This window comes from Somniosus microcephalus, chromosome 19 (assembly GCF_052327205.1).
Source record: "Somniosus microcephalus isolate GS21.2 chromosome 19, FLI_Smic_1.0, whole genome shotgun sequence".
NCBI lineage: Eukaryota > Metazoa > Chordata > Chondrichthyes > Squaliformes > Somniosidae > Somniosus > Somniosus microcephalus.
Window position 1 is genome coordinate 72,172,212 of NC_141005.1, and position 21,003 is coordinate 72,193,214.

Below are 21,003 nucleotides of genomic sequence, written 5' to 3' on the forward strand. Positions count from 1 at the left end.
TAAACATAATGGATACTGTAAAGTACATTTACCTGTATTGTCTAAGTGCATTTCCACTAAAATTAGTTCATGCGGCTAAAACAGTGTCGTCATAGCCACATTTGTGGCTAGTCAGCAATTTCTTTTGGACAATACTGCTGTAGTGCACTGGGAGCAGGAGGAGAATACAGCCTGCACTCAACTCAGCCCACCATTGACAGAACAAACCGACTACTTTTGGACTTCTGATGCTTTCATTGCCTCAAAACAAAGTAAAAGACAGAGTGCAAGATACACAGGGTGAAATTCAGTCAGTTCTCTGTAATGATTGGCCCTTCAATTTCTAAACCATATCGGTTCTTCAATTCCATATTAATAATGTGTAATTTTTTTTCTTAAGTTTATATTTTACAAAGCATTAACATTTAATTGGACTGCTTGTGAATTGCAGCTGAAATATATCAGAGACCAAGAGATCATTCTTTTAAGCCTTCAAAATCACTCATTTTACAAAAATACCATAACTTAATAGACTTACTACATTTTGACTGTTAGTCATTGCATTTAACGGTTTAAATGTCTTTTTATAGAAATTCTTTCACTTATTCATTATTAATTATTCCTTAATTAACAAACTTAGCCAAAAGGATATGGCGCAGATTCCAGCAGAGGAAGCTCACGGATCAGCTGCTGTCTGTAGACTTTAAATTGCTAGCTACACCCAAAGTCTGATCCATATAAATCCATAGTAGATCCGCCAATACTTCGACTGGATAAATGTCTGTGGTCTCTGTTTCACAATCAATTATTTTCTGCTTTGGTCGTCTTCCCAGTATCTCTGCACAAAAAATAACTTTTTTTCCCCCGTGGAATGTAATTAATCAGCCTCCATATCCATCCCCACCGAGACTCATACTCAACAGAAGGCTACTGATAAAAGTGATGCCTTTCAATGAAATATTAAACGCTGTGAATTCTGAGTGAATGGCTTATGATGGGCTCCTGGAAATAAAATGACAGAGAAAACCTGGAGAAGCTTAAGGCTGTTGGAGCGGAACCTCGGAGTCAATTAATGAATAGGCTGATTGATGCAGGCAGGCCTGGGCTACCAGAAACCCGCTTGACGTGCAGAAGTCAGGCCTTGCAGAAGTCTGGGACTCAATTTATGAGGAGCCCCGATAGAGAGAGAAATAAATGGAATGGGTTAATAAGAGATTTATTTTTTTTATAAAAAGACGGGAGATGTACTAGGAAATAAAGTACAGTATCGTGTGGACCACAACCATAGGTTTGTGTGTGATGAAAATTTGCTGTTAAGTTTCTTGCCCGCAAGAAAACAAGTGCTGAGCTAGTTGGTTATTTTAGCGACAGCTTTGAATTTTTAAAAAACAACTTTGTCCACAACGCTTCGATTTTCTCCCCATCCCCACATGAAGCTCCTGACTCTCACTGGGTTACGGTTCCACGAGTGCCAGCTGACCCTGCTACCTCGCACATATGGTCATTCTTCATATGTGTAGCCTGGGTAGTGAGTGCCAACAGGCTATTCGACCATGCAGGGCATCACAGCTGACCCCAATTTTGTTCTTTCTGTTCCCACAAAACCAATGATGAAACAAGTTGGTGCTGGATAGCAATCAGCAGCAGTCGATTGTTCCCCTCTGGGGCACTGAGGTTAATTATATCACCTCGCATAGCTCGGCACAGACTGGGGAATGGCAATATCTGGTCTTAGTGGCTCGGTACTACTGAATTTACCCACTAAGCCTCGAGCAGGGTGGGGGGGTTGGGGGGAGGAGGAAAGCTATTGGTTATTTTGGGAATAGATCCAAGCTATAAAGCCTGGTGCTGTGCTCGTGCAGGCATACTTTCCTTATGACTGTTCCTGGAATAAGCATATCATGTGCCATCTCATTATTTCTGAACATGTACACGGGTGTGTAAAATACTGCATCAGCCTCTGCCTCCCTGCTACCACCAGGGATTTCTAAAACCTGTGTGTAACCTATTAACTTCACAGCTTTGCTATCATCATACTGGAGTGGTGGGTGGGGGGTGGGTGGAAAAGAGCAGCAAAACGTCTTGGTGATCCTGAGCTGGTTGAGGTTGTATGGAGACTACACAGGGACAGGAGGAGGCCATTCAGCCCCTGGAGCCTGTTCCGCCATTCAATGAGATTATGGCTGATCTGTATCTTAACTCCATCTATCAATCTTGGTTCCGTAAACTTTAATACCCTTGCCCATCAAAAATCTATCAATCTCAGTTTGAAATTTTCAATTGAGCCTCTGCCTCAACAGCTTTTTGGGGGAGAGTTCCAGATTTCCACCACCCTTTGTGCTTCCTGACATCATCCATGAACGGCCTAGATCTAATTTTAAGGTTATGGCCCCTTGTTCAGGACTCCCTCACCAGAGAAAATAGTTTCTATCTACTTAGCCCGCTATTACAAGGTACTTACTGACGAGGAAGGCCATTCGGCTCATCAATTCATTCATCCAAAAAAAGACCCTACACTCTTCACACTGCTGCATCCAATTGTGCCTTAAATGACTGCAAGGGTTCCGCACTCTATCTGGGAGTCCATTCCAAGTGCTGATTAGTCTCTGCGTAAAAAACCTCCCGCTATCAGTTTTAAAATTCCCTTTTCCCAATTTGAACCAGTGTGCCTTGCCAGACTCTCCCAGTTTAACTTGAAATAGTCCTCTGATGTACCTTCTTCCATACCCTTAATTATCCTCTATAATTATGGATTTCCAGGATGAGGAGCCTCACAACTCAGACCCGACACTAGGGATCAGCCTCATGGCTCTTCCCTGCACTGCCCCCAGCGCGTGAATATCTCCCTTGTTTTGTGGCAATGAAAATGGTACTTAAGGTGCACTGTACAGTTTGATTGCAACTTCCTCAGACTTGGATTCGACTGTTTTGGCTATGTAGTTTAACATTCTATTGATTTTGTTGACTGCTGCTCTGCATTGGCTGGACACATTGAGCATCGAGTCTAAGATACCTCGGACTCTTTCAACTTCATCCTTAGTTATCTCAATGCCTATCCATAGAGTAATCACACTGCCCGCTTTTCCTTCCTACGAGCAATCCTTGGCACTTGTCTGCGTGAAATTTCATGCGCCATTGTTTGGTCCATCCAGATATTTTAACTTGAGTTACCTCCTTTGATTGCACTGCTCCTCCTAGTTTGATATTGTTTGCAAATTTGCATTGAGTTTCTGAAGTCCATTTCACTGATGTAAATTAGAAGTTGTGGTGGTCCCAACACCAGCCCTGGGGCACCCAACTCAGTACCTTCCCTCACCCAGACAGTACTCCTCTAAACAGTACCCATCATTTTCTGCCCTTTCAGCTAATTTCTTATTCTTTTTTATATTCGTTTATGGGATCTGGGCGTCGCTGGCAAGGCCAGCATTTATTGCCCATCCCTAGTTGCCCTTGAGAAGGTGGTGGTGAGCCACCTTCTTGAACCGCTGCAGTCCGTGTGGTGAAGGTACTCCCACAGTGCTGTTAGGGAGGGAGTCCCAGAATTTTGACCCAGTGAAGATGAAGGATCGGCGATATACTTCTAAGTCAGGATGGTGTGTGACTTGGAGGGGAACTTGGAGGTGGTGGTGTTCCCATGCGCCTGCTGCCCTTGTCCTTCTAGGTGGAAGAGGTCGCGGGTTTGGGAGGTGCTGTCGAAAGAGACTTGGCGAGTTGCTGCAGTGCATCTTGTAGATGGTACACACTGCAGCCACGGTGCACCGGTGGTGGAGGGAGTGAATGTTTAAGGTGGTGGATGGGGTGCCAATCAAGCAGGCTGCTTTGTCCTGGATGATGTCGAGCTTCTTGAGTGTTGTTGGAGCTGCACTCATCCAGGTAAGTGGAGAGTATTCCATCACACTCCTTACTTGTGCCTTGTAGAAAGGTGGAAAGGCTTTGGGGAGTCAGGGGGTGAGACACTCGCCGCAGAATACGAGTTTTACCCTGAATCCCCACAGCTTTAAGCTTAAACTTTCCATGTGGAATATTATCAAGTCTTTTGGATGTCTAAGTACTAAACATCAGAGTTTACCAGTCAACAACAATTTGCATTTCTATAGCAGCTTTAACATTTAAAAACATCCCATGATGCTTCATAGAAACGTAATACAACAATAATGAATGCTGAGCCAAAGGAGATATTAGATGGGGCGACTAACAGCTTGGTTGACGAGGTGTGTTTTAAGAAAGGTCTTAAAGGAGGAGAGAGAGGCGGAGAGATTTAGGCAGGGACTTCTGAAGCTTAGGGCCTCGATGGCTGAAGGCACAGCTGCCAATGGTGACGCAAAGGGAGGAGGTTGCACAAGAGGCCAGAACTGGGGTAATGCAGAGTTTGCAGCGGATTGTAGGAAGTTACAGTGGTAGAGAGAAGCGAGGCCATGAAGGGATTTAAACATGAGGATGAGAATTTTTAATTTGAGGCATTGGGAGACCGGGAACCAATGTAGGTCAGCAAGCACAGAGCTGATGGGCGAGTAGGACTTGATGTGGGATCGAATACAGGCAGCAGTGTTTTGGATGAAGTTTATGGAGGATGGGAGACCAGCCAGGGGACCATTGTAATCGTCGAGTCTAGAGGCGACAAAGGCATGGATTAGGGCAGATGGGATGAGGAGGGGCAGAAAGTTTAACTAGAGTCATATAGGACGCCCAGGTTGTGAACAGTCTGGTTTAGCCCGCGTCAGTGGTCAGGGATGGGGATGGAATCGGAATCGGTGGTAAGGGTACAGATACAGAGTTTGTAGCAGGGGTGAAGATGATGATAGCGGAGGATGATGATGGCAGTTTTGAAAGGATGCAGGATAGTACCCGAGGAGAGGGAACTATTTACAATGTCAGCTCGCATGGGGACCAGGAAGGGAAGTTGTCAGCAATTTTGTGGGAATAGGATCAAGGGAGCAGGAAGTGAGTCTCATGGACAACATGATCTGAGAGAGGGCATGAGAGGAGATAGGCGAGAAACTAGAGTAAGACACAGGCTCAGTGCTAGTGCAGGGGTGAGCTTTGGGTAAGGCTGGCTTGATGGGAAAGAGGAAGGAAGGGATGCAGCAAAGGCAGTAGAATGGGTGGCTTCAATCTTAGTGACAAAGAAGTCCATGAGCTCCTCGCACTTGTTGTTGGAGGCGAGGGTGGAGGAGGCAGGGGAGAGAGCAGTTTAAGGAGACAGTTGGTAGTGGAGAAAAGAACCTAGGGTTATCTTTGCTCTCCAGGATGATCCTGGAGTCTTGTGCACTTTTGGCAAAGGACAGCAAGGACCAATAGTGCTTGATGTGGTCCAGCCAGATTTGACAATAGAGGCATAACCCGTTTGCACCAGATAAACTCAAGTTTGCACCCTTAAGCTTGAGGGATCCACATGGAGCCCATACCAGGGACACAGCCAGGGTGGAAGACACTTGGGTTGTCACTGCCTCAAAGAAATAAAGGAGGTTTGTCAGGCAGGATCTATGGCATCTAAGACCATTGGACTACAGTTTACTAGGTTGTTGTTGGTGTACAGATAATCTTCAACTTTACTCCTGATAATTGATTCTATTATATCTCACAGAATTGAAGACTCAATGTCTATATCTGGGAACATGAGCCTGTTTCCAATCTACTGGTAGCTCCCAAATATCCACTGGCTCTCAATTGTCAGTGCCTCGCAAATCTCCTCCCTCTCGGATAAAACAACATCAAACACTGGGCATTTATTTGCTTTCATAGAATTATAGAAAATTACAGCACAGAAGGCGGCCATTTGGCCCGTCGTGTCTGCGCTGGCTCTTTGAAAGAGCAGTCGTGTTTAGTCCCACATCCTCCCCCTTTTGTCCGTAACCCTGGAAGTTCCTCATCCTCAAGTACCCGTCCAACTCCCTTTTAAAATTATTTATGGAATCAGCTTCCACCAACTTTTCAAGTAGAGCATTCCAGATCCCGACATCTCTGAGTGAAAACATTTCTCCTCATCTTTCGCCAAGGATTTTGAATCTATGACCTCCAGACATCTCATCATCTTGAAAACCTCTATTAGGTCACCTCTTAACCTTCTCTGTTCCAAGGGGAACAGTCCGAACTTTTCTAACATCTACTCATAACTGAAGTCCCTCATCCCGAGGAACATCCTGGTAAACCTCCTCTGTACTCTTTCCTGTAGCCCTGCAGCCTTTAAATCTTTCCTGAAGTGTGGTGCCCAGAATTGTTCCCAATACTCCAGCTGAGACCTATCCAGTGATTTATAAAGTTCTAGCATGATCTCTTTGCTTTTATACTCTATTCCTTTATTTATAACCCAAGTAACCCATATGCTTTTTTAACCACCCTATCAATTTGCCCTGCCACCTTTTAAGGTGTTTTATAAAGGTTCATCATAATTGCCATGCTTTTGTACTCTATACCAGCAGTTATCATGGGTGACTTTAATCTACATATAGATTAGGCTAACCAAATTAGTAACAATACTGTGGAGGAGGAATTCCTGGAGTGTATACGGGATGGTTTCCTGGACCAATATGTCGAGGAACCAACTAGAGATTAGGCCATCTTAGACTGGGTATTATGTAATGAGAAAGGATTAATTAGCAATCTTGTTGTGCGAGGCCTCTTGGGTCAGAGCAATCATAATATGATAGAATTCTTCATTAAGATGGAGAATGAAGTAGTTGACTCAGAGACTAGGGTCCTGAATTTAAATAAAGGAAACTACGATGGTATGAGGCGCGAGTTGGGTACGATTGATTGGGGAATGTCACTCAAAGGGTTGACGGTGGATAGGCAATGGCAAACATTCAAAGACCGCATGGATGAACTACAGAATTTGTTCATCCCAGTTTGGCATAAAAATAAAACAAAAAAGGTGACTCAACCGTGGCAAACGAGGGAAATTAGGGATAGCATAGGATCCAAGGAGAGGACATATAAATTGGCCAGAAAAAGCAGTAAACCTGAGGATTGGGAGCAGTTTAGGATTCAACAAAGGAGGACAAAGGGATTAATTAAGAGGGGGAAAATAGAGTATGAGAGTAAGCTTGCAGGGAACATAAAAACTGACTGTAAAAGATTTTATAGATAAGTGAAGAGAAAAAGATTGGTGAAGTCAAGCGTAGGTCCCTTGCAGTCAGAATCAGGGGAATTTATAATGGGGAACAAAGAAATGGCAGACCAATTAAATACATACTTTGGTTCTGTCTTCACAAAGGAGGACACAAATAACCTCCCAGAGATGTCGGGGAACATAGGGTCTAATGAAAGGGAGGAACTGATAGAAATCAGTATTTGTAGGGAAGTGGTGTTAGAGAAATTGACGGGATCGAAGGCCGATAAATCCCCAGGGCCTGATAATCTACATCCTAGGGTACTGAAGGAAGTGGCCCTAGAAATAGTAGATGCATTGCTGGTCATCTTCCAAAATTCGATAGACTCTGGAACAGTACCCATGGATTGGCGAGTAGCTAATGTTACCCCACTGTTCAAAAAAGGTGGTAGAGAGAAAACGGGGAATTACAGACCGGTAAGCCTGACATCGGTAGTGGGGAAAATGCTAGAGTCCATTATAAAAGATGTAATAGCAGAGCACTTGGAAAACAGTGACCGGATCGGACAAAGTCAACATGGATTTACAAAAGGTAAATCATGCTTGACTAATCTACTGGAATTTTCTGAGGATGTAACTGGTAAAATAGATAAGGGAGAACCAGTGGATGTGGTGTATTTGGACTTTCAAAAGGCTTTCGATAAGGTCCCGCATAAGAGATTAGCATGTAAAGTTAAGGCACATGTGATTGGGGGCAAGGTATTGACTTGGATAGAGAACTGGTTGGCAGACAGAAAGCAAAGAGTTGGAATAAACGGTTCTTTTTCCGAGTGGCAGGCAGTGACTAGTGGGGTACCGCAGGGATCGGTCCTTGGACCCCAGCTATTCACAATATGTATTAATGATCTGGATGAGGGAACTAGATGTAATATCTCCAAGTTTGCAGACGACACAAAGCTGGGTGGGCATGTGTGCTGTGAGGAGGATGCTGAGAAACTTCAGTATGATTTGGACAGGTTGGGTGATTGGGCAGAAGCATGGCAGATGCAATATAACGTGGATAAATGCGAGGTTATCCACTTTGGTGTCAAAAACAAGGCGGCAGATTATTATCTGAATGGCAACAGATTGGGAGAAGGGGAAGTGCAACGAGACCTGGGCGTGCTTGTGCACCAGTCGCTGAAGGTAAGTATGCAGGTACAGCAGGTGGTTAAGAGGGCAAATGGTATGTTGGCCTTCGTAGTGAGAGGGTTTAAGTACAGGAACAAGGATGTCTTGCTGCAGTTGTACAGGGCCTTGGTGAGACCACACCTTGAGTATTGTGTGCAGTTTTGGTCGCCTTATCTGAGGAAGGATGTTCTTGCCATGGAAGGAGTGCAGCGAAGATTCACCAGGCTGATACCTGGGATGGCAGGAATGACGTATGAGGAGAGATTGGGTCGATTGGGCTTATACTCGCTGGAGTTTAGAAGAATGAGAGGGGATCTCATTGGAATTATAAAATTCTAACAGGACTAGACAGACTAGATGCAGGAAGGATGTTCCCGATGGTCAGGGAGTCCAGAACCAGGGGTCACAGTCTAAGGATAAGGGGTAAGCCATTTAGGACAGAGATGAGGAGGAATTTCTTCACCTGGAGAGTGGTGAACCTGTGGAATTCTCTGCCACACAGGGCAGTTGAGGCCAATTCATTAAATATATTCAAGAAGGAGTTGGATATATTTCTTAAGGCTAAAGAGATCAAGGGATACGGGGAGAAAGCACGGACAGGGTACTGAATTTGGATGATCAGCCATGATCGCATTGAATGGCGGAGAAGGCTCGAGGGGCCGAATGGCCTACTCCTGCTCCTATCTTCTATGTTTCTATTCATGAAGCCCAGGATCCCATCAATTTTTTTAACTGCTTTCGCCACCTGCCCTGCCACCTTCAACAATTTGTGCACTGTCGCTCTGTTCATGCACCCACTTTAGGATTGTACCATTTAGTTTATATTTCTTTTCATTCTTTCTAACAAAATGTATCACTTTGCATTTTTCTGCGTTAAATTTCATCTGCCACGGTCCGTCCATTCCACCAGCCTGTCCATGTCCTCTTGAAGTCTATCACTATCCTCCTCACTGTACTTCCAAGTTTTGTGTCATCTGCAAATTTTGAAATTGTGCCTGTACACCCACATCCAAGTCATTAATATATATCAAGAAAAGCAGTGGTTCTAGAACCGGCCCCTGGAGAACACCACCTTCCTCCAGTCCGAAAAACAACCATTCACCGCTACTCTCTGTTTCCTGTCACTTAGCCAATTTCATATTCATGCTGCCACTGTCTCTTATTCCATGGGCTTCAACTTTGCTGGCAAGCCTATTATGTGGCACTTTGTCGAACGCCTTTTGGAAGTCCATGTACACCACATCAACCGCATTGCCCTCATCAACCCTCTCTGTTACCTCATCAAAAAACTCGATCAAGTTGGTTAAACATGATTTGCCTTTAACAACTCCGTGCTGGCTTTCCTTAATTAATCCACACTTGCCCAAGTGTCTGTTAATTTTGTCCCCGATTATTGTTTCTAAAAGCTTCCCCACTACCGAGGTTAAACTGACCGGCGTATAGTTGTTGGGTTTATCTTTACACCCTTTTTTGAACAAGGGTGTAACATTTGCAGTTCTCCACTCCTCTGGCACCACCCCCGATTCTGAGGAGGTTTGGAAGATTGTGGTCAGTACCTCTGCAATTTCTTCCTTCACTTCCCTCAGCATCCGAGGATGCATCCCATCTGGTCCTGGTGACTTATCTACTTTAAGTACTGCCAGCCTTTCTTGTACCTCGTCTTTATCAATTCTTATCCCACCCAGTATCTCCTCTACCTCCTCCTTCATTACGTCTATGGCAGCATCTTCTTCCTTGGTGAAGACAGATGCAAAGTACTCATTTAGTACCTCAGCCATACCCTCTGCCTCCATGCATAGGTCTCCTTTTTGGTCCCTAATCGGCCCCACCTCTCCTCTTACTACCCGTTTACTATTTATATGCCTATAGAAGACTTTTGGATTACCTTTTATGTTAGCTGCCATTCTATTCTCATACCTTCACTTTGCCCCTTATTTTCTTTTTCACTTCTCCGAACTTTCTATATTTAGCCTGATTCTCCGATGTATTCTCGACCTGACATCTGTCATACACGATCTTTTTCTGCTGCTTCTTTTTCTCTATCTCTTTCATCATCCAGGGAGCTCTGGCTTTGGTTGCCCTACCTTTCCCCCCTAGTGGGAATGTACCTCGACTGTACCCAAACTATTTCCTCTTTAAAGGCAGCCCATTATTCCACTACAGTTTTGCCTGTCAATCTTCGATTCCAATTTACCCGGGCCAGATCCGTTCTCATCACACTGAAATTTGCCTTCCTCCAATTAAGTATTTTTACTCTAGATTGCTCCCTGTCCTTTTTCATAGCTAATCTAAACCTTATGATACTATGATCACTGTTCCCTAAATATTCACCTACTGACACTTGCTCCACTTGACCCACCTCATTCCCCAGAACCAGATCCAGCAATGCCTCGTTCCTCGTTGGGCCGGAAACGTACTGATCAAGAACTTTATGATGCTGCTCCCTATACCTGAGTCTAGGTTGTTTATAAAAATTCCAAAGAGGAATTGACCCAAAACTGACCCTTGGGGAACACCACTGCAAATCACCTCCCAGTCTGAGGAACATCCATCCACCACCACCCTTTGCTTCCTGTCACTGAGCCAATTTTGTATCCATACTGCCACTTTCCCCTTAATTCCATGGACTTTCATCTTCTTAATAAGCCTCCTGTGTAGAGCATTGTCAAATGCCTTCCAAAAGTCCATGTATACAACATGTACTGCATTACCTTGATCAACCTTCTCTGTTACCTCATCAAAGAATTCAAATCAAGTTATTCAGACACGATCTGCCTTTAACAAATCTATGCTGGCTCTCCTTGATTAACCCATGACTTTCCAAATGAAAGTTTATGTTGTCCCTGATAATGGTTTCCAATAACTTCCCCACCACCGATGGTAGGCTGACTGGCCTGTAGTTTCCTGGTTTATCCCTCTCCCCTTTCCTGAATAGTGGTATAACATTAGCAACCCTCCAGTCCTCCGGCACTATTCCTGTATCCAATGAGGATTGAAGGATTGTGACCAATGCCTCTGCTATTTTGACCTTTGCTTCTTTCAGCGACCTAGGATACATTCCCTCTGGACCGTGACTTGCCAACTTTCAGTAATGCTACATCTTTTTAGTACATCTTCTCCATCTATTATTATCCTGTCCATAACTTTCCTCTCCTCTTTTAGCGTAACCTTCACACCATCCCCTTCCTTTTGAAGACAGATGCAAAGTACTCATTTAATGCTTCTGCCTCTACAGGAAGATTTCTCTTTGGGTCCTCAACAGGAGCAACTTTTTCCCGAGCAAACTGCTTACACTTTATGGCCTAGAAATTCAGTTAAGGCCCGCCAGCAGGCTAACGTCCAAAAGTTAGCGCTGCGCACGGAGCCAGTTGCGGCCGCCAGAAATTCACTTTTAGCGCCCCAAGTCGGAACCGGGCGCTGTTCCAGGGTGTGCCCGCCTCCACTTGGGGCGCTGAAAGTGAATTTCAGCGCTCCAGCTGCCGCTGCGCCACCCGATGCGGTGCGGCAGGCTGGGGTACTGCAGGCCTCCTCCTTCTCTTAAGGAGGAGCTGCCTGCAGCCGTGAGATCGCCGCTGGATTCTGCCGGCAAATGAGCCCGGCACCACGGAGAAGTGCCGGGCTCGCGGGAATCAGCCACCCATGCCGCGGGGGGGGGGGGGGGGGGTGGGGGGTGGTGTAGGAGGCCGGGGAGGGAGGTGCGGGCAGGCGGCCGCCTTAAAGCGCCCCAGTAGCGCAGCAGTACGGCCCCGTTTTTCAAACGCTGTTTGCGGCCACTGCAGAAGAGGCGGCCGCAACTAAATATGGGGTTTGGGCCGGAAGCGGGGCGGTACCGGGGCACTGCGCACACCAATGACGTCATCGGTGTCGGCGCAGCGCTACCGGCTACCGCCGCCATTACCGCAGCGCTGAATATCAGCGCACCCTCTTACACTGGTGCAGAAACCCTCTTTGGGCGAAAAGTGGGCGCAAAGCCTACTGAATTTCTAGGCCTATATGTTTGTAAAATGTTTTAGGGTTCAATTTAATGTTGCCTGCTAATCTTTTCTCGTAACCTCTCTCTGCCTCCTGTATTAATTTTTCAATTCCCTCCTGTACTTCCCATAATCTTCCTGGTTATTAACTTAATCTTGTTCCTGACATTTGTTCTACCTTTTCCCTTCAAAGGAATATGCTTTGTTTGCATCTGAACTATCTCGTCCCTGAATGCCCTCCATTGCTCTGTTACTGCTTTACTCTGCATCGCCTTTTCCAATCTACCTGTTCTAGGTCCCTTCTTAAATCACCTTAGCTCTTCCCCAGTTGAGCCATTTTTACCTTCGATATTTTCTGGTCTCTTCCCATAATTACTTTAAACCGAATCATGTTGTGATCACCGAGAGCGGATCTCCTACTGTAACACACTCCACCTGTCCTACTTCATTTCCCAGAACCAGATCCAACACTGCTTCCTTTCTTGTCGGAGTGGAGACATATTGATCAAGAAAGTTCTCCTGTACATATATCAGAAATTCTTCTCCTTCCCTACCATTAGCACTATGTTTTTCCCAGTCTATATTAGGGTAATTAAAGTCTCCTAATATTACTACTCTATTTTTGCCAATAAATGTTCTCATCTATCCCCTTCTCACTGTTTGGAGCTCATTAAAAAACTCCCAACAATGTAACAACGGGAGAGCCAGCAGCAAAGAGTCAGTGAGAGCGGATAGATTGAGCCCGAGGGGAAACAGTGCAAGAGGACAACAGATAAAAGCTCCATTGAAAATCCTTGAGGAAGGGCTATACGACTGTCACATTTTTGCGCAAGATCATATCTTCAAACAAGAACCACTCAGATATGCAGCACAAATCTGTTAATAGATGCTCTGCGGGGATCCCCCGCCCCCATTCTCACATAAGACAAATGAAACCGGTATAAAATTGAGTGTTTAGTCACATTGTCGTGCCAAAATGTAACGAAGTAGAGTGGAGATTGGCACTGAACATTTTATACACACAAGAATTGTACTTCACCACTTACCAAAACCAATATGTTGTCTTGCTTCCAGCACAACTTCCTCCTCCTGTTTTCGTTGATACACTTGAAGTGAGACTGTATCTCTCCAGTACTCAAGAACCTAGATAAAGGTAAAGTCACAGAACCATCACCTAGCTCAGTAGTAGGAAAACAGCCCCTATCCTTGCAACCCCGAAGTCCTCACACAACCCTCCGGTTGCTAACCAGTCAACAAACTTAATACAGGAAAACAACGTGGCACACGTGCAAACATTACAACATTAAAATTTAGCTCCAGAGTGTGGCTTAGCTCAATGGAGGTTCACAGAATGCCGGGAGAACCTCATTCCGTAACCTTGGCCAGGTCATCCTGTGCAGAAGCCCCAGTCTATTCTACAGGGAGAAAGGGTAAACTATTACTAATCAGGCCCACACCTTCCCCTCCCCAAAAGGCACTCACTCTTGATGAGATCGGTATCCATGGGTGCTGCCAACCTTCCCCCCAAGTGACTATTCATATACAAGTCCAGACAGTGAGTGGCAGCAGGCGATCGGATCACTGGGGCGTTACTGCTGAGTCTGAGCGCTGGCGAGAAATCAGGAGTAGGAACGCCTGGCTGATTTTTATCTTCCCTGGCCTACTACCACTGTCTCCTTAAACCCCTCAACCCTGCTGAGAGGTGCTGAGGCAAACTGTAGCACCCCAACCACTTCCCCAGCTGAGATCAGCTAACAGCACAGATGGAAGAATCAACCTTGGGGAGATTCCTGGTATCACTCAGTCCCACACAGAGCAGTGCAGCTACCCTACCTGCTGAGGAGAAGCTATTTGTTAATGAAATAAGCGGGTGGAGGGGAGAGCAGAAAGAGAGTTACCCCAAGTTGTTCCTCCCAACAATAGAATAGCACTGGCAGAGGCTACTGGGAGGAACTTAAGCCTCTTGGGTAGTTACCATGCACAGGAGAGAAGAGGAGGAAAACATCAAACATCTTGACAAAAAATAAAACTGAAAACAAGAATTCAAAGTTAAAATTTGATGGCAAGCAACACTCTCAGGGAAAAAGGGAAAAGCTGGAATAGATTTTTTTTGTAAAAATCCTGATCTCTCCATACATCCAACACAAGAAATTTCTTGCAGCTCCCTTTCATCAATGAAACTGAGCCGTACCTTAGATAACAGGACACGGCGATAATGCTGATCTGCTCTGGCGGTCTTCCTAGCTTCATCAGCCAATGCGCGCGCATTGCCTTTCCAGGTGCAGAAAGAAAATCTACACGTGAAAGAAACAAGTTTAAAAGAGTGATTAACCTACCCTCCCATGTGCTGGTCCTAGCATAGCAGAAGATAAAATCTCAAGAGATGATCCAGTATTGCAAGGGGCTTATATAAATGCCAACTAATACTGACAAACCAAAGTGACTGAGGAGGCAGCACAGAAATTACAGACCAAGTTGGGCAAAATATGTAAGTGGGAAGAATAACAATGGCAGATGGAATTTAAGATAAGACAAATATAGAGTCGGGCGCATAGGAAGGGACAATGGAAAACAAACGTACTGCATGAACGGTTCTGTAATGGCTAAGAATGAAGTTGAAAGAGTCACGGGTGAAGTAGACTCAACACGCAATATGTCCAACCAATGCATCTGTTCTGGAATGTTCTGGAAGGTGGTGCAGTAATAGAGGCCACAATCAGAAGCAAAGATTTTTTTGAATGCTTCAATCATTGTTAAAATAGGGGCTATACATAGAATGATATGAAGTTGTGTAGTTTGACCATGTGAACGTTAATCCACACAGGACATCTGGCATGTTATTTGCCACATATGTCCGACAAGTGCAGAAACCAAGTATTGCAATACTTCATTACCTCAACAGATCTCGTCTCCATTTCTTCTCCTTCTCATTCACCTTATACAAAATCTGCTGAGCATTCCGATGGTAAACCTAGATGAGAGGCAGGGGTTGTGTAATACAGCTTTCAGGGTCACATTATTAAGGCTTTAATATTAGGGTCACTGGACAAATATATTGAACATAGAAAAAGTAAAAGAATTGCAAACTTTTATTAATCTCAAAATGACAAAAACAATAAAGACGCCTCTCCTGCACTAACTCTCAATATTAAACTGACCCTTGAAACTTGGTTGTTCAGTTCTTACGTGACTAAGTACTGCCACAGACTCCTCTGGCCAAGCTTGTACCACTGATAAGTTCAGATTGACTAGTAAGGTGAGCACATGCAGCCAAATATAAACCTACAACCTGCAGCTCTTGGATTACAGAGCCGTCTGTCACAGGGTCTGCATTACAGAGCCGTCTGTCACAGGGTCTGCATTACAGAGCTGTCTGTCACAGGGTCTGCATTACAGAGCTGTCTGTCACAGGGTCTGCATTACAGAGCCGTCTGTCACAGGGTCTGCATTACAGAGCTGTCTGTCACAGGGTCTGCATTACAGAGCTGTCTGTCACAGGGTCTGCATTACAGAGCCGTCTGTCACAGGGTCTGCATTACAGAGCCGTCTGTCACAGGGTCTGCATTACAGAGCTGTCTGTCACAGGGTCTGCATTACAGAGCTGTCTGTCACAGGGCCTGCAATACAGAGCTGTCTGTCACAGGGTCTGCATTACAGAGCTGTCCGTCACAGGGTCTGCATTACAGAGCTGTCTGTCACAGGGTCTGCATTACAGAGCTGTCTGTCACAGGGTCTGCATTACAGAGCTGTCTGTCACAGGGTCTGCATTACAGAGCTGTCTGTCACAGGGTCTGCATTACAGAGCTGTCTGTCACAGGGCCTGCAATACAGAGCTGTCTGTCACAGGGTCTGCATTACAGAGCTGTCCGTCACAGGGTCTGCATTACAGAGCTGTCTGTCACAGGGTCTGCAATACAGAGCTGTCTGTCACAGGGTCTGCATTACAGAGCTGTCGGTCACAGGGTCTGCATTACAGAGCTGTCTGTCACAGGGTCTGCATTAGAGCTGTCGGTCACAGGGTCTGCATTAGAGCTGTCGGTCACAGGGTCTGCATTACAGAGCTGTCTGTCAAAGGGTCTGCAATGAACCATGGCCCTGCTCCTCTCACAAATCTCACTCATGTCTTCAACCCAGATAAAAGATGTCACTTTAAAAAGATGCCCAGGATGGCTGAATGTTTGAATTCAATGAAACGGCTTGACCCACTGTTAGCTTCAAACACTACGATCTGGGAGACTGGTCCAATGTCAATGGTGGTGATTAACTGATACATGGTAAGGCCTTCTTCAGAGATATGTATATTGGCCAGTCTGGGATGTGTTATTATCTGCAGTCTGCAGAAACAGCTAGCAGTAACAAATTTTAATCTTGTGCACGCTGTGGCCAGCATGGAAGAATCCAACAAATAATACATCGGAGATAAAAATGCTCCATTTTGGTCACCGGGCTGTATTGGTACTTGGGCACAATTCTGTTATCTCTCCTTTGGTTACTCTCATAGATGATGTCCCATTGTACTCTCATAGATGATGTCCCATTGTACTCTCACAGATGATGTCCCATTGTACTCTCATAGATGATGTCCCATTGTACTCTCATAGATGATGTCCCATTGTTACTCTCATAGATGATGTCCCATTGTACTCTCATAGATGATGTCCCATTGTTACTCTCATAGATGATATCCCATTGTACTCTCATAGATGATGTCCCATTGTACTCTCATAGATGATGACCCATTGTACAATTTCTTCAAATTAACCAGTTATATCTGCCCTGAAGCCTTGGTGGGTAATTCACGTGCAGCTGCCAGCAGGGGTGCAGGAAACCTGGGTGATTTTTTTCCCCTCAGAGGCACCAAACCCGATTGTGGGAGCCTGACTGCTGACCCAGCTGAGAATGGACAGACCAGAAATGGAACCTGGGTCCCTCTGGGCTGTAAGGCATAGTGCTACACAGGAGCCATCAGGTTTCGTGTTATATAAAATCATCACTTCAACCAAATCACTTGGAAAAAAATAACATAATAAAATTGCTGTTTATACTTCAGGTAAAAACAGGAGAGACCTACACTGAGGGTACCCATTGATTACAGTATGTATTCACTGGGGGTACCCATTGATTACAGTATGTATTCACTGGGGGTACCCATTGATTACAGTATGTATTCACTGGGGGTACCCATTGATTACAGTATGTATTCACTGAGGGTACCCATTGATTACAGTATGTATTCACTGAGGGTACCCATTGATTACAGTATGTATTCACTGGGGGTACCCATTGATTACAGTATGTATTCACTGAGGGTACCCATTGATTACAGTATGTATTCACTGAGGGTACCCATTGATTACAGTATGTATTCACTGGGGGTACCCATTGATTACAATATGTATTCACTGAGGGTACCCATTGATTACAATATGTATTCACTGAGGGTACCCATTGATTACAATATGTATTCACTGAGGGTACCCATTGATTACAGTATGTATTCACTGAGGGTACCCATTGATTACAGTATGTATTCACTGAGGGTACCCATTGATTACAGTATGTATTCACTGAGGGTACCCATTGATTACAGTATGTATTCACTGAGGGTACCCATTGATTACAGTATGTATTCACTGAGGGTACCCATTGATTACAGTATGTATTCACTGAGGGTACCCATTGATTACAGTATGTATTCACTGGGGGTACCCATTGATTACAATATGTATTCACTGAGGGTACCCACTGATCACAATATGTATTCACTGAGGGTACCCATTGATTACAATATGTATTCACTGAGGGTACCCATTGATTACAGTATGTATTCACTGAGGGTACCCATTGATTACAATATGTATTCACTGAGGGTACCCATTGATTACAATATGTATTCACTGAGGGTACCCATTGATTACAGTATGTATTCACTGAGGGTACCCATTGATTACAGTATGTATTCACTGAGGGTACCCATTGATTACAGTATGTATTCACTGGGGGTACCCATTGATTACAGTATGTATTCACTGAGGGTACCCATTGATTACAGTATGTATTCACTGAGGGTACCCATTGATTACAATATGTATTCACTGAGGGTACCCATTGATTACAATATGTATTCACTGGGGGTACCCACTGATTACAGTATGTATTCACTGAGGGTACCCATTGATTACAGTATGTATTCACTGAGGGTACCCACTGATTACAGTATGTATTCACTGGGGGTACCCATTGATTACAGTATGTATTCACTGAGGGTACCCATTGATTACAGTATGTATTCACTGAGGGTACCCATTGATTACAGTATGTATTCACTGAGGGTACCCATTGATTACAGTATGTATTCACTGAGGGTACCCATTGATTACAGTATGTATTCACTGAGGGTACCCATTGATTACAGTATGTATTCACTGAGGGTACCCATTGATTACAGTATGTATTCACTGGGGGTACCCATTGATTACAATATGTATTCACTGAGGGTACCCACTGATTACAGTATGTATTCACTGGGGGTACCCATTGATTACAGTATGTATTCACTGAGGGTACCCATTGATTACAGTATGTATTCACTGAGGGTACCCACTGATTACAATATGTATTCACTGAGGGTACCCACTGATCACAGTATGTATTCACTGAGGGTACCCATTGATTACAGTATGTATTCACTGAGGGTACCCACTGATTACAATATGTATTCACTGAGGGTACCCATTGATTACAGTGTGTATTCACTGGGGGTACCCATTGATTACAGTATGTATTCACTGAGGGTACCCAGTGATTACAATATGTATTCACTGAGGGTACCCATTGATTACAGTATGTATTCACTGAGGGTACCCATTGATTACAATATGTATTCACTGAGGGTACCCATTGATTACAGTATGTATTCACTGGGGGTACCCATTGATTACAGTATGTATTCACTGAGGGTACCCATTGATTACAATATGTATTCACTGAGGGTACCCATTGATTACAATATGTATTCACTGGGGGTACCCATTGATTACAGTATGTATTCACTGAGGGTACCCATTGATTACAGTATGTATTCACTGAGGGTACCCATTGATTACAGTATGTATTCACTGGGGGTACCCATTGATTACAATATGTATTCACTGGGGGTACCCATTGATTACAGTATGTATTCACTGAGGGTACCCATTGATTACAATATGTATTCACTGAGGGTACCCATTGATTACAGTATGTATTCACTGGGGGTACCCATTGATTACAGTATGTATTCACTGAGGGTACCCATTGATTACAGTATGTATTCACTGGGGGTACCCATTGATTACAGTATGTATTCACTGAGGGTACCCATTGATTACAGTATGTATTCACTGGGGGTACCCATTGATTACAGTATGTATTCACTGAGGGTACCCATTGATTACAGTATGTATTCACTGAGGGTACCCATTGATTACAGTATGTATTCACTGGGGGTACCCATTGATTACAGTATGTATTCACTGAGGGTACCCATTGATTACAGTATGTATTCACTGAGGGTACCCATTGATTACAGTATGTATTCACTGGGGGTACCCATTGATTACAGTATGTATTCACTGAGGGTACCCATTGATTACAATATGTATTCACTGAGGGTACCCATTGATTACAGTATGTATTCACTGGGGTACCCATTGATTACAGTATGTATTCACTGAGGGTACCCATTGATTACAGTATGTATTCACTGGGGTACCCATTGATTACAGTATGTATTCACTGAGGGTACCCATTGATTACAGTATGTATTCACTGGGGGTACCCATTGATTACAGTATGTATTCACTGAGGGTACCCATTGATTACAGTATGTATTCACTGGGGGTACCCATTGATTACAGTATGTATTCACTGAGGGTACCCATTGATTACAGTATGTATTCACTGAGGGTACCCATTGATTACAGTATGTATTCACTGAGGGTACCCATTGATTACAGTATGTATTCACTGAGGGTACCCATTGATTACAGTATGTATTCACTGGGGGTACCCATTGATTACAGTATGTATTCACTGAGGGTACCCATTGATTACAGTATGTATTCACTGAGGGTACCCATTGATTACAGTATGTATTCACTGAGGGTACCCATTGATTACAGTATGTATTCACTGAGGGTACCCATTGATTACAGTATGTATTCACTGAGGGTACCCATTGATTACAGTATGTATTCACTGAGGGTACCCATTGATTACAGGATGTATTCACTGAGGGTACCCATTGATTACAGTATGTATTCACTGAGGGTACCCATTGATTACAGTATGTATTCACTGAGGGTACCCATTGATTACAGTATGTATTCACTGAGGGTACCCATTGATTACAGTATGTATTCACTGAGGGTACCCATTGATTACAATATGTATTCACTGAGGGTACCCATTGATTACAGTATGTATTCACTGAGGGTACCCATTGATTACAGTATGTATTCACTGAGGGTACCCATTGATTACAATATGTATTCACTGAGGGTACCCATTGATTACAGTATGTATTCACTGAGGGGTACCCATTGATTACAGTATGTATTCACTGAGGGTACCCATTGATTACAATATGTATTCACTGAGGGTACCCATTGATTACAGTATGTATTCACTGAGGGTACCCATTGATTACAGTATGTATTCACTGAGGGTACCCATTGATTACAGTATGTATTCACTGAGGGTACCCATTGATTACAGTATGTATTCACTGAGGGTACCCATTGATTACAATATGTATTCACTGGAGGGTACCCATTGATTACAGTATGTATTCAC

The 21,003-nt window shown here is 44.1% G+C and overlaps 1 protein-coding gene across 5 annotated transcripts in view; it reads right to left on the reverse strand.

Moving 5' to 3' along the window:
* Positions 1 to 21,003, reverse strand: part of sfi1 (SFI1 centrin binding protein) — a 166,049-nt gene that overhangs the window by 54,000 nt on the left and 91,046 nt on the right. For all 5 annotated transcript variants that reach the window (XM_085962021.1, XM_085962024.1, XM_085962020.1 and 2 more), the window contains exons 20-22: positions 15,063 to 15,139; positions 14,360 to 14,462; positions 13,215 to 13,311 (exon numbers count right to left, since the gene is read on the reverse strand). In XM_085962021.1, coding sequence (XP_085818147.1) covers positions 13,215 to 13,311; positions 14,360 to 14,462; positions 15,063 to 15,139 — 277 coding nt within the window. The remainder of the gene's footprint in view (positions 1 to 13,214; positions 13,312 to 14,359; positions 14,463 to 15,062; positions 15,140 to 21,003) is intronic.